At 39.7% G+C, this 13442-nt stretch overlaps 1 protein-coding gene across 14 annotated transcripts in view; it reads left to right on the forward strand.

The window, feature by feature from the left end:
• Positions 1-13442, forward strand: part of LOC136825267 (uncharacterized oxidoreductase ZK1290.5-like) — a 100080-nt gene that overhangs the window by 44770 nt on the left and 41868 nt on the right. For 8 of the 14 annotated variants that reach the window (XR_010849278.1, XR_010849290.1, XM_067081394.1 and 5 more), the window contains exon 6: positions 8975-9091. The exons of the other annotated variants lie outside the window; for them this stretch is intronic. Coding sequence is in view for 6 of the 8 variants with exons in the window: in XM_067081394.1 (XP_066937495.1) it covers positions 8975-9091 (117 nt within the window). In the remaining 2 variants the exon portion in view is untranslated. The remainder of the gene's footprint in view (positions 1-8974; positions 9092-13442) is intronic. 14 annotated transcript variants of the gene reach the window in all.

Consider the following 13442-nt stretch of genomic DNA (forward strand, 5'->3'; position numbering starts at 1 on the left):
ATCCACGCATCAACAAGTTCAGGATCATTGTTCAGTCCTTTCTCTCCAGACAAAAGCAACCAGCATGTCATTGGCAGATTGTTCTAGGTCACCTGTTGTCAAAAGCGCGTTCCTCATGGATCTCTACACCTTCGATCCCTTCAGTGGGGATTGAAAGAGTTTTTGTCCCCATCAAAGGATTCTCCCTTCTTCAGAGTTCCTCTCTCGAAGGAAGTGAGACAGGACTTAGCATGGTGGCTGGACAGCAGGAACCAGACCATAGGAGTACCCCCTCAATCTCTCCCTCCAGAAATTCTTCTGTTCTCAGATGCCTCGAATAAAGGTTGGGTGAGCACACCTGGAAGATCTTCTGCCCTCAGGTGTATGGGATCACTAAGACAAGCAGCTTCACATCAACATCCTGGAGCTAAAAGCAGCTTTCCTAGCCCTTCAGGAGTCTCAAGAGAAGGTGAGGGGGCACTGTGGTTCTCATGTCCGACAGTACCACTGTGGTGGCTTATGTCAACAAACGTGGGGCTAGTTTCCCGCCAACTTCACGATTTGATAGTACAATTACGCCAGTGGACAGTGACTCATTCGGTGGATCTTTCAGCCAGATACATTTCAGGTAAGAGGAACATAGTGGCAGACAAGCTGAGTCATCAAGGTCAAGTGCTAAGGACAGAATGGTCACTTCATCTGAAAGTAGCGGAAAGGTTGTTCCATCTGTGGGGAAGGCTGGTGATAGATCTATCTGGACACTTACACCTTCCCCCCCCCTTTTGCTTGATCCATCAAGTAATCAACAGTTATGACCTCTCAGAACCTCAGAATGACCCTGTAGTTCCCTTGTGGCCACATGCAGAGTGGTACCCTGATCTCCTGGCCCTGCTGACTGAGGCACCGAGAGAGATTCCCCCCCGACACAACCTCCTTTGCCAACCACACATCAAGAGGTTCCACCAATCGGTAGGTTCCCTATCTCTTTACGGCTGGAGACTATCCAGTATCTCATGCAAGCGAGAGACTTTTCTTACAGAGCAGCAACGGAAATGTCTGGCAATCTCAGGAAATCATCTAAGCCGTGTGCCAAGGGGAAATGGGCCATATACTGTGATTGGTGTTGTCAGTGGGGTTTCTCTCCAGTCGGAACTTCTATTCAGCAAGTAGCAGACTTCCTCATATTCCTCCATAGGGAGAAGCTACTTTCTGTGTCAGCCATCAAGGGCTACAGAGCTGCTATAGGATTAGTTCTGCGTTTGAAAGGTGTAGGTCTTTCCTCCTGATAGGAAATCTCTATGCTCTTCAGAAGCTTTGAATAGTCCTGTTCCCCAACAGATCTGAAGCCTCCTAACTGGGATTTGACCCTGGTCCTTAGTAGCCTCACTCATGCACCGTTCAAACCCTCTAGGGGTTCATCAAATAGAAATTTAACCCTCAAGATGGCATTCTTACTGGCCTTGGCTTCATCAAAGAGAGTAGGTGAATTTCCTGGCCTCACTTGCAATGTTAAACAATTGATGGGTTGGGGGTCCAAAGCCTTCGAATTTGTCCCAGAATTCATAGCTAAGACTCAAAATCCCTCAGTTCATGATGACAGATTCGAGTCATTCTCCACCCCCCTCCCTTGGAGATTTTGCTGATAGTAATCCAGACAAATTACTCTTATATAATGTCAGGGTGCTGCGGAGCTATCTGAAAAGGACTCGACATCTCAGAAGAGAGTGTCAAAGACTTTTTGTTAGCACAGGCTGGAACAAGAAAGAAGTGTCCAAGAACACCATCTCCTTTTGGCTAAGTGAGGTAATTAAACAAGCATACAGTACCTCTTCGGATACAGATGCCAATATAGTGTATGCAAACGCTCATGGTTTTAGGGGCTTTGGTCCTTCCATCACATTCAAAAAGAACTTGTTGTCGGTTTGTAGGACATTGAAGGCTGGTACATGGGTTTTAAAGGACCTTCACCTCCTTCAGTCTTCAGGACGTTGCCTGTAGGTCCTTGGACACTTTTACCTTGGGTCTGGTGGTGGCTGCTCAGCAAGTTGTGTGGCTCATCCAGTGCCCCTAGTGAGACAGTTTGTATCTTACCTAAGATGTTGGTTATGAAAGTGAGAGTGAATGGGATGGCTGGCTTTCCTTCTTTCTCTTTCTTCTTCTCCTCTTATGGCAGGCAGTGGAGAGATTTGAACCATCATTTGCTGGAACTGTTTAGATACAGGTGAGTGAGCAACCATTCTATATCATATTTAATTGTTCCTACACAGTGCAAACTCTTAATAGAAGGAAGTCCTTTTCCTCTCTCTTACAAGGGGAGAGAGGGATTGGCAACAAAAGGTTGGTAGCTAACGTGAGTTTTGTTATATTGACAATTACAGTTTCTTTCCTTCTTCCAACACACAATGTAGACAGGAGTTCCCATTGTCTCTTAGCCCGGATGACTGGCTGTTGAGTAATCTTTCGCTTAACAGATCAAAGGCATACAACTCCTTCCTATGCTCTAACAATTGACCAGGAAGTGAGCCCAGGTGAGCTGAACTACCAGTTGGTTCTAAAGCTTACTTTATCCTCCCACCAAAAGTAATTATCCCCATACATAAAGACCGTGGTTTGTTCTATGTATGATCAAAATAGCAAATTTTTAGTCAATTTATAGTTTTCATAACTAACAAACCTGAGGTCTTCATGTAAACAGCCCACCTCAAGCCACCCCCTCCTACAGTTACCTGGGCTGGAGGAAAAGTGAAGCGCCACTGCATCTTCTAGGGGGGGTTATCCAGGTCAGGCTCCGCCTACCTCTTTCCCCATTGGGTATCTCCTGTTGCCACCAAAACCTTGTGTTACTTTTTAACCGTATTCCGGCTAAGCACTTGAGAAAATTCCCTTACATAAAGACCTCAGGTTTGTTAGTTATGAAAAATACAAATTGTTGAAAAATTTGTCATTTTCTTATCACCATCCTAAATGGCTTATCAAATAATTTTGGGACTTAAAACAGTTGATTTTTTATTAACCCTCACAGTCTGGGCTAAATATATATTAAGCACACCCCTAGACTGGGCTAAATTTAAGGATGGCCAATTTAAAAAAAAACACATCAATGAAAAAAGGAAGATATGCATATGCACATGGTATAAGAAAAAAAATCTAAAAAATTTTTGTAACTTTCGGGGGAAGTTGAAAGTGAATATTTCTAACCCTGTGTGCGGCCTCTTTTCAAGAGACAGTCATAAAATTATACTAATTTTACCAAGTTATGAATGCTTTTTTCTAATAATTTTAAAATTTATTTTGTAAAATTATAATTACAGCTCACAACAATATCATAACAGATAAAAATTAAAATCATTTAAAAATTCTGAGTACATTTATTGTAAAATATTTATGAGACGTTCTGGGATGGGGAGCTGCAGTACATTCCCATATGACATCTCAAGTCAAACTGGTCTCCCTCTATCCTCTACTGAGCTACAGTTGCCATGTAAGAGTTGCTAGAGGTCATTTATGGCCCATGGAAGTGAACATTTTTCCCAAAAAATTCGTTCAAATAGTATGGCACAAAATCTTGAATCCACAACAAAGCTATAAATAAACATATATACCTATATGTCACCCGGCCACAAGGGGTTAAGCCCTGTTTTGACCAATGTGCATCATAGGGAGTGATTCAGTGTGGTTATCATTGTGATTATGAAAGGTTTTTCTTCTATTTTTAATGTTGACTGTTTGTGCAATTGACATTGCAGACTTTTTGGTATATGGTATTTACAGTTCTGTTTAGTTATGCGGGAACCAGGAAAGTATTTTTCAGGACTTTTTTTTTTTTTTAGACACTTTTCTCCCTGGAAAACATTTCTTTAACGATTCTCAGGTTTTCAGGGTAGGTGAACATGCCAGCCATAGGTACATATCTGATTTTTCAGGACATCTATAGAATAAAGAATAACACTAGGATAGAAAGCTGTGAACTGACCTTCAGCAAGTTGTTTAACAAGCTGTAGTGGGAGGGACATGCAGATCAGCAACCTAAAATACAAATGCTTATTATGGGGTTTTGATGTAACATAAAGAACACAGCATGATAATGAGAGCATATCATGAAGAGCATCAATGTTGATAGCTTGATATTGACATATGTTATTGAGAACACTTTCTCAGCAACATTAAAAACAAGATGTCAGGGCAGGCTACTGACAGTTTGATATTAAGAACTTATTATTGAATGACATTCAGAACACAGCATTGTTAGCATGCTGTTGATAGTAAACTAGAAACATAATACAGTATCAGAAAGACAATACAGGTCACTGCTAAGGGGATGATTAAATGAGCATATTGAGACCCCAGCATCAAGAGAACAACTTGGGCACAATATCCATTGATTGGTGATGTCATGTACAGTACTCCTGAATTTTTATCATGAATCGGGGTATTACTACTTGGAACTATGCCTTAGATTAAAGTGGATGCCTTGTGTTCTGCTTTCATGAATGCATAGTCAATATATACAAAGTGGAAAGCTTTTTACATTCCCTGGACACTTGTGTACTTAGATTGAGGTTGGTCTTCAAGAACAGGATACATGTGCCAGTGACCTTGAAGATTACTGGAAATCTATAAAATTACTGATGCTTGTCCTGAGCTTTTATCAGGCCCAGTTAGATACGAATACTGTTGATTGCGTGTTGCCGCCTATCACGATAGCAGCCTGAGTAAAATGAGAACTTTTTAATGTACGCTGTAGGAAGAAAGAACATTTTCAGTAATTTTCATGTTCCTTCACTTGAAATGCTCTCTACCCAGCACCTCCAGTTTCCTTAGTGCAGCTGCATATGCTAGTGACAATTACATCCTTGTGAGTAGGGGATGAAATCTAATAACCAGAGATAAAGACTGGACTTTATTCTCCATTTCATAACTCTACTCTTGACTGAGACTACACCATTCCAGGCAGTATAGCATAACTAGAATAAGAGGTTTGTACTTATGGAGTATGAAAAATTTTAAAATTTTGTATAGTAAAAAAAAAATTGCCATAATCTTGTTGCTTTAGCTTGAGTAATTTTTTTTGTATTCCACAAAATGAGACTATAATGTAAGTAAAGTAGTTTGCAGCTTAATTGGGGTACAATAATGACTTTGTTATCTGGTTAATGTGTCCAAAGCCCTGTTAGGTGCCTAAGTTCCCAGATACAGTATTGCATAAGAGTAGAACATGAGTAAAAACTGCCCTGTTCTGAAAGTTTTTTTGTATATAACATAATTTAAAGACTAAATACTGTATAATTATACAGCACTGGGTAATATCAAAATAAGATTATAATAATTTGACATACTAATCTACACTACGTTTGTATAAAAAATGTGTTCGTAAAATACAAGAGATTTTGGAGTTTAACCCTATTTTGGCTCCCTGTGTATCCCAAGAGTCAAAAATAAGTTTTGTTCCAACACAAACCTGTTATTGTATGACAGCCTAACTCCACACATGAAGGAGAGTCTGGTATTTCACCTGACTAAAAAGGCATCCAGGTCCCCAAGTGCCTTTATCTGTGAAAACTTTTCATTGTCTTTGTATTTGGTGTATCATAAACACCTGCAGCCTTTCTGATAATGCATTAAATTAGTTAAATTTCATAACCCCTTTAATTCTTTGCATAAATAATTCCTTTCCTCAACTTTTGTAAGTGTATTTTCTTCAGAGTTTCCCTTTTCTATGTGTTGATCTTTGCCAGCCTTACTTGCTGTAGTCTGTTGTTGTATCTATCTTCTGGCACCTCCAAATGTGGTTTTTCCTTTGAACAACGTGGAACCGTTCACCTGTTTTGTCGGCTGATTTATGCTTTTGGTCATTTAGTATAACTTTTTTGTACCTGTATACTGAATATGTGAAGTTATTGTTGTTCATTCACCAATAATTTATGTTTAGCCACTTGCTGTCAGCTGTGTCATTGGTGAGGATTCCCATTATGGTGTAGAGGGAAATAATAATCTTGTCATATATACACTTAGATTATAAGTATCACTTAGTGTAACGACCCGAGTGGGCCGTTATGCAGGTTCTTTAATATACTCAGGACGGGGCTGTCATGACTGACGGCAGATGCAACAAATAAAGGAGGGGAAAACAACAAAAACAATAAAATGAGCTTAAAATTAGTTTATTTACAAGATTTACAAGTGAGACAGGTCTGGTAAAAGATAAAAACCTAAATACAAGAAAAACCAAAAGGCAGCACTAAACAAAATCAAGTTAAATAAACAAAAAAAGTAGCTTTAAAAAAAAAGGCAAAATAAACAACAGCAGGCAGAAAAAAACCAAACATACGTCCTCCATCGGGTCACCAAGACAGCCCTCAGCTGCACAACAGGGACAAGACCCCACAAACCAGAATACCCGATGGAGACGTCAGGACAGCCTCACGCTGTCATCAAAGATTCGTTGACTACTCATTACGTCGTGCTCCACTAGCTGTGCTCCAATTTTTGCTTCGACCAACGTCGACTCCAAAAACTGCCTGCTGCTGCTGCCACTTTTCTCGCTGCCCTTGGCGAAAGAAAACGGCAGCTCACCGACGAGAACATCAAAAAAAAACTTGAAGGTAAGGAGGCAGCAATCCAAAGGGAACGAGCGGGGAACCAGCAGTTCCCGCAAAACCATCACTTAACGTGACACCTCCCCACCTAAAAAAAAAAAAATTTTTTTTTTTTTTTTTTTTTACACTCATGATTCCAATGTCGTAACACCCCGCCAGCCAAAACAGAGCCGCCCTGTCACAGTCGCCATTGTAACGACCGAGTGGGCCATTATGCAGGTTCTTTAATATACTCAGGGTGACTACGGCAGATGCAACAAACAAAGGAGGGAAAACAACAAAAACAATAAAATGAGCTTAAAATTAATTTATTTACAAGATTTACAAGTGAGACAGGTCTGGTAAAAAGATAAAAACCCTAAATGCAGCACTAAACAAAATCAAGTTAAATAAACAAAAAAAGTAGCTTTAAAAAAAAAGGCAAAATAAACAACAGCAGGCAGAAAAAAAACCAAACATACGTCCTCCATCGGGTCACCAAGACAGCCCTCAGCTGCACAACAGGGACAAGACCCCACAAACCAGAATACCCCGATGGAGACGTCAGGACAGCCTCACGCTGTCATCAAGATGAGCAGCTCGTGGTCACAAGTAGCGTGCTCCAATTGCTGCTCAAAACTCCCGACCAACGTCGACTCAAAAACTGCCTGCTGCTGCTGCCACTGCCGCTACTCTCGCTGCCCTACCAGACCCGACTGGCGAAAGAAAAACGGCAGCTCACCGACGAGAACATAAAAAAAAAAAAACTTGAAGGTAAGGAGGCAGCAATCCACAAAAGGGAACGAGCGGGGAACCAGCAGTTCCCGCAAAACCATCACTTAACGTGACACTTAGATTATAAGCATAATCTTTTTTGGTGCACTGAGCTTGGTCTACTTTTTATAAAGGCTTGTTTAAATTTTGTTTATTTCACTGTTTTCATAATTTAAAGTGGTTTTATCTTTTCCTCTTATTTTTCTTAGATATCAGGTTTCTTTTTTATGCTTTGTTTGTTTAAGAAATGGCTTAATTTTACTCTGGAAGTGCTATTGAGGCGCATCAAAACTATTGACCTAAAAATCTATAACAAATCTAATTTACATTTTACAAATTATATGAGGTTAGTGTAAATGAGTCAGTCTTCAGGTGCCTCAAAAGATGGTTTTGATATGCATGTGCTAGATTTGACTGCATCAAATCAGCTTTTGGGAAGGTAGTGTTCCTGGGCCTTCAAGCTTCCAGTGCTCATATGGCCAACAAAATTCCCTTGATAATATTGGACATATCTCTGCAATGAGGTTGGCATGACATCGCCAAAAATGTACACCTTTGAGCAAATGAGTAGAGCATTATGCTAATCTGAAGGTTGATGGCAGGCATACACAACATTTTTATGGATTTTTTTAAGCCAAGTGAATCAGAATGGTCCTTTAATGCAAAGAAGTGCAAAGAGTTTTGGAAGCTGAAATTTTAGGGAACACCTGTAGTACCTTTGGGCACCTGTTTAGACAATAGTATTTTAGTATGTTATTTTAGATTAAGTCATTGCTACACTGTCACAAACTTGCTCCTAGAGGAGTTCACAGGGAGAGTTAAATCCTATGGAAGAGAAGAGAATTTTTTCATAAATTGGTTAGGGAAAAAAGTACAGGCAGGGCTGAAACCCCTTTGAACCTCATGCTACCCGTCAGAAAAAGAAGTTTATGGGAGGGAGTCATATTGTCAGAGAGACCAGAAAGAAAAGGAAAAGCATTTAGAGAAAAGTCCCAGTAGAGAAATGGGAGAGTGAGAAAAGGAAATTTTTCATATTAGGAAAGGGGAATTCTTATGAAACTACTCATGATTTCAAGATTAAGTTGGGGACAGGGGAATGGCAGAATAATTCGTCTTGGATTATAGGGAACTGGAATAGGAAGGTCTAAAGTCAGGAGACTTAATGGAAAGAAAAAGTTGGAAAAACACACAGTGGTTTGAATCCTAACAATCTGCCTAAAGTGGTCAACAGTTTAAAGTGGACTAATTAATTTAAAAATGCATATCAATGCAGCTAACCTAGGAAGTTTTGGCATTTTTCTCAAAATGCATGGAAAATTTGACATAAGGTAAAAAGACTTTCTTTTGATAAGTTTCCCTGCTTTTTCTCCATTCATAATGTGCAGTGATATTATTTTTAGTATCCCTATTTTCTTGCTGATATGTTGCATTATCAACATCATCATCAGTATTCAGTGACCCCTAAGTCAAAGATGGTGAGAATTGGTTGGAAATGTATGGAACCAGGGGAGGCAGTGAGAATTGGCTGGGGATATATGGGACCAGGGACAATTGATCTCCCATCAACTTACTGAACTAAGGCCTGTTAAGTTGACAGTTAATGTAGTATCTTCATCTTCTAACCCTGCTAACTTGAATGTGGCCAGAATTGTTGCAAGTTGGATTGGACTGGGGGGATCTGGGATAAGCAGCAGCTCCTCAAGAAATTCCATTGTCAGCAGGCATTCTACTCACTCATGGAAGCAAGGCATAATAAGTTGCAGGTTAGTTATTGATGGCCCATTCAAGCCATCTGAGTGATTTATAGTGAATTTAATTTGCATACCTTCTTGCAAAATGAGCAGACTCATGAGGATACTTAGACATGACCACAAATTTAGTATGGGTAGCTGGAATCAAAGGATTAAGTGAACATTATTGACAGGAAGTGGGTTGCAGAGGATGGTGTTAAGGTGGTTATGTGTGGGACTTTTTAGGTGGAGGGAGTGTCTTCTCTAGCAAGTTCTTTCTGTATAATTTTTTTCTTAATATGCTAAGAGTTTTCCTTTATTCCCCTTACGTAATCAATTATTTTATAAAGCATACAGTCCAGTTATCTTGAAGTGACATGAATTTCAATAATTCAGTTATAGTCTTCTAGATAAATGAATAATGGAATGGCAGCAGTTTCAAGTGAAGGGGGAACTGGAGAGGTTGAGACGGACAGGGAGGAGGCAGAAGAAACTACAGGTCTGAGGAAAGGTAATTAGGATGGAGGAGTAGTAGTGGTGTTTCGAGATGTTGCCATAGGAGCTGGTGATGTTTAATGACAGTGTTCGTGTGGTTTTTCTTGCTGGTGGGAATTAATCTGTATCAAAGTTTTACTTGTTTTGGGTTCAGACTTCAGTTTTGAAAGTCATTGCCAGCAGTTCTTATCTTGGTGCTGTTATTGGCACTGACAGCCTTATTCCAGGTGTAGCTGGTGTCAGCTGTGCACCAGAGTGCATCTTGTCATCTTAGCAATCCTGTCAAAACTGGTTCTACATCTTTTGAACCTTGCATGGTAAGGGAATTTTGTCATGATTGTTTCTTCTTTTTTGAACTTATCAAGGCAGCTGAGTGTCATGTCAGCAGTTGCAACTACCACAAATTTAGACATCCTGCGCAGTGATTTATGTGATGTTCATATCTGTGGCAACAGGTTTAAAGGTTTATTAGTTAAGTCATATGTGTAATGTATTCCCCCAAAATTGAAGCTATTTGTCAGCCACAGGCTCTGTAAAGGAGCCTAAGCTTTCTCTGTTGGTCTCTTGGCTTCTCCCCCTTATCTCTCAGCATAATGTAAATGAGCTTCATTACGGGGTTTTGAGGGATGGTAAAAGGATGCCCCACTTGTTACAGCTTTTGTAAGTGGTTCCAAGGGATCCAGTAGCAGGAATGGTTGGTCTCTTTCAGAATTTTGATGGCACCTTGGTCTTTGGATCAAGGGTCATGCAGCCAGGGTCACATCAGTCTCTGTGGCATTTAAGATGAACTTGGGTATTAATGCAGTTTTAAATATGGCAATCCAGGTGTTTCTTTCTGCTATTCACATACTATGTTTAAGGGACTTGATACACAATTCCTTGAATTTGTATTCAGTTTGGTTTGTATTAGATGCAAGTCAAGTTGTCTTAATCTAAAAAAAGTGGGGTTGTCAGACCCATCTTCCACTTCATCCTCATCAAGCCATCCTCTGATCCAGGAATGTAGATATCTGGGGTAACTGCAGCCATGCTTATGTTGGCTAGCACCATTTTCCTTCAGTTGTCAAGCTATACGAGTTCACCAAGAAGTACACCCTATAATGTTACCAAGGCTCTGCCAAAGTATTGATCCCATGTTAGCCCCAGGACTTGCCCTCAGCCAATTGGGTTGTGGGTCCAGCACCTCTGTGTTTTAATATTTTCTGAAGGACTGTAATGCATCAAGCCCTTTCTACCGATGCAAGCTATCTTATAGTAATGGGTTTATGTTGGAGCAAAAATGATTTGGTAAAAGTGAATTTTGTTTCATAAATGCTTTTAATTGCATGCATTGCCTCTCCGAATTACCAAATTAAGGAAAGAATTATCAAATTTTCTATTAGATGAGCTCAGGGGCCCTAATGCAACTCAGACAGGTGGAAATAAGGGCGCCTTTGTGGAGTTAGGCTTAATAGTAATGAGTTTGTATGTAAAAAATTCATTGTTTACCATTTTTTCGTTAGTTGTATCCTCATTTTAGAGAAAGATAATATGCTAGGACAGTCTGACCTCTTAAGTCTGGCAACTCCCAAGATCCAGGACGTTTTTGAATCAGCTGCCATTAGTTCTTGAGGGACTATGAGGGTGGCGCCACATGTTTCAGTTTTCGGGTTTTTTTAGGGTTTTGAAAGTGAACCTTGCTCTGTAAACACAAGCACAGTTTATTTCCATTGAAAACATTCTGTGAAACTCAAAAATATACAGTATACAAAAAAGCCGTGATTTGCATATATAATATATCATCTGAGCTCATGTATCGTGATCATTAAAATTTCATTGAAAAACAATTCATCATATACATTGTGTATAGTGCAAGATGTAATGTCAGTAGATTACACTAGGGTAGACATTCTCTGCCTGTCACAGTTTTAGTAGATACCACATAATGCATATTATAGTATATCTTAGTTAGCTTTTAACTAAGAAATAGGCCTAGAAGCAAGAGTTCATTAGATTAAATGCTAATCTTCTTACGTTAAATCAGGCTTACCATCCTTTTGACTTGCCTAAGAATTCATTACTATTTCTTATAATTAACAAGCACTTACTACTGCATGCAAGACACTGGGATAAGCAACAGCAAGTATTACATAAACAGTCTAATCGAGAAACAACTGTCTATGTCAGTTACAGTAACCAACACACGTTAATTGAGGGTTGCGTTACAGTTGTCAACTAGTTAAACATTTATTAGTTTTCAAGTGTGACTTCCATAAATAAAAAAAATTAATCTTTATTCACCCTTCATGCAGGAAAGTGTTATGAAAGTATCTCACTAAATTTAAGGTTGTAGCTGTGGTTGAAGAAACTAATATATGCAGGCCACAAAACATTTACTTCGTGTATAACTAAAGTAAGCTGCATTTTTAAACCCAGCTTTGATAATTTACAAATAAAAAACGACTCTCTGAAATGTGTTTCATTTAGCAACTAATATTAGGCTGTGATGTATGTAAAACACAATCAGCAGATGATTTTAAGAATGTAAACATTATCAGAATACAAATGCTTTTGGAGCAGGCTAGAATTTTCACAAGGAACTAAACCTAATGAATGACAGTTATTATTTATAAGCTTTGTTTGACTCTTGATAACACAGCAATATATATTTGGAATGAGCTAGCAAGACTTTGTTTACATAAGGGTTCCATATAAGAAACTTACCAAGTAATTGCATAGCTATACTTTTCCACTCACGCAGAGCTAAAATTTTAAGTTCGCAGTAGTGATACTACTGTTTTTGTGTAGGTGACTACCCCGCCCACTAATGGGGAACAATTGGAACAACAAAACAGAGGAGCTTACTTCTTTTCTGCCGGCTTTCGACAAAACATTGAATGTTTTTGGTAGCTTTGTTTTGGAGTTTTTCATTGCTTTTTCTCAGGATTTGGTGATGCACTCTTTGTTCTGGTAGCTTTTCATCTGAGTTTAGTTAATTTAGGAGACTCTTGTGTTATTAATAATGTTGGATTCAAGTTCCTCCAGCATTAGATATTGTAGGGAGGGTTGCAAGACCTGCATGACTAAGGTGACCCACAATAGTCATACAATCTCTGCTAAATGTAGAGAACAAGAGAGTTCAAAGGATCTTACTTGTGAGGAATGTAAAGGATGGGGTGAAAAGCAGTGGAAGATTTTGAAATCTCATTTAGAGAAATTGGACAGAGATAGAAAGAGGAAGGCAGTCTCTAGAGCTGAGAGTAGGGCTCATAGTTTGGAACCCCTTACTGTTCATAGTTTAGAACCCCTTATTATTCTTTCTGTTGATGACTATAACATTCCTTTTTCCCTGGCCTTAGCCTTATCCCCCATCCTTAGTCCTCCTATATTTTGCCGTCAATTCCTTTACCCAGCTTCCATGCCTCTGAACCCGATGCCATTGCCAGCCTCAAGAGTAAGTTTGACCACAAAATTGGCCTTGTGGTCAGCACAGTGTCCAAGTTAGGTGAGTCCCTTAAGGTCCCAATGGATCAAGTGCCTGGTGTTGTGCAAGTGCCAATGCCAGTGGAGGAGGTGGCAGTTCATCCTGCCAATTCCCCAAGATGAAGGTCCCTGCCACATTTTCCTGAACCTGGGAGGAGACATACCAGAGCTCCAAAAGCTCCAAAGGAGGTTGGTGGGGTTTGCCCATGGACAGTCGCCCCTCATCCGATTCTGTAGCTTGTGTTTCAGACAGCTGTTGGAAAGGCATCTCTGTCAGTGTTCATCAGTTGGCTTCAAACTCCGATTTCTCCAGCCTCAACAAGAGGCGTTTTTGGCGCTTTCTGGGTGAATCTCATCCTCTTAAGAGACGTCACTCCAGTGAGATTTCTCCCGTTCCAGTACAGTACTTGCCTCTGCCAGCTTGGTG

The sequence above is a fragment of the Macrobrachium rosenbergii genome, chromosome 3 (genome assembly GCF_040412425.1).
Source record: "Macrobrachium rosenbergii isolate ZJJX-2024 chromosome 3, ASM4041242v1, whole genome shotgun sequence".
Taxonomy (NCBI): Eukaryota; Metazoa; Arthropoda; class Malacostraca; order Decapoda; family Palaemonidae; genus Macrobrachium; species Macrobrachium rosenbergii.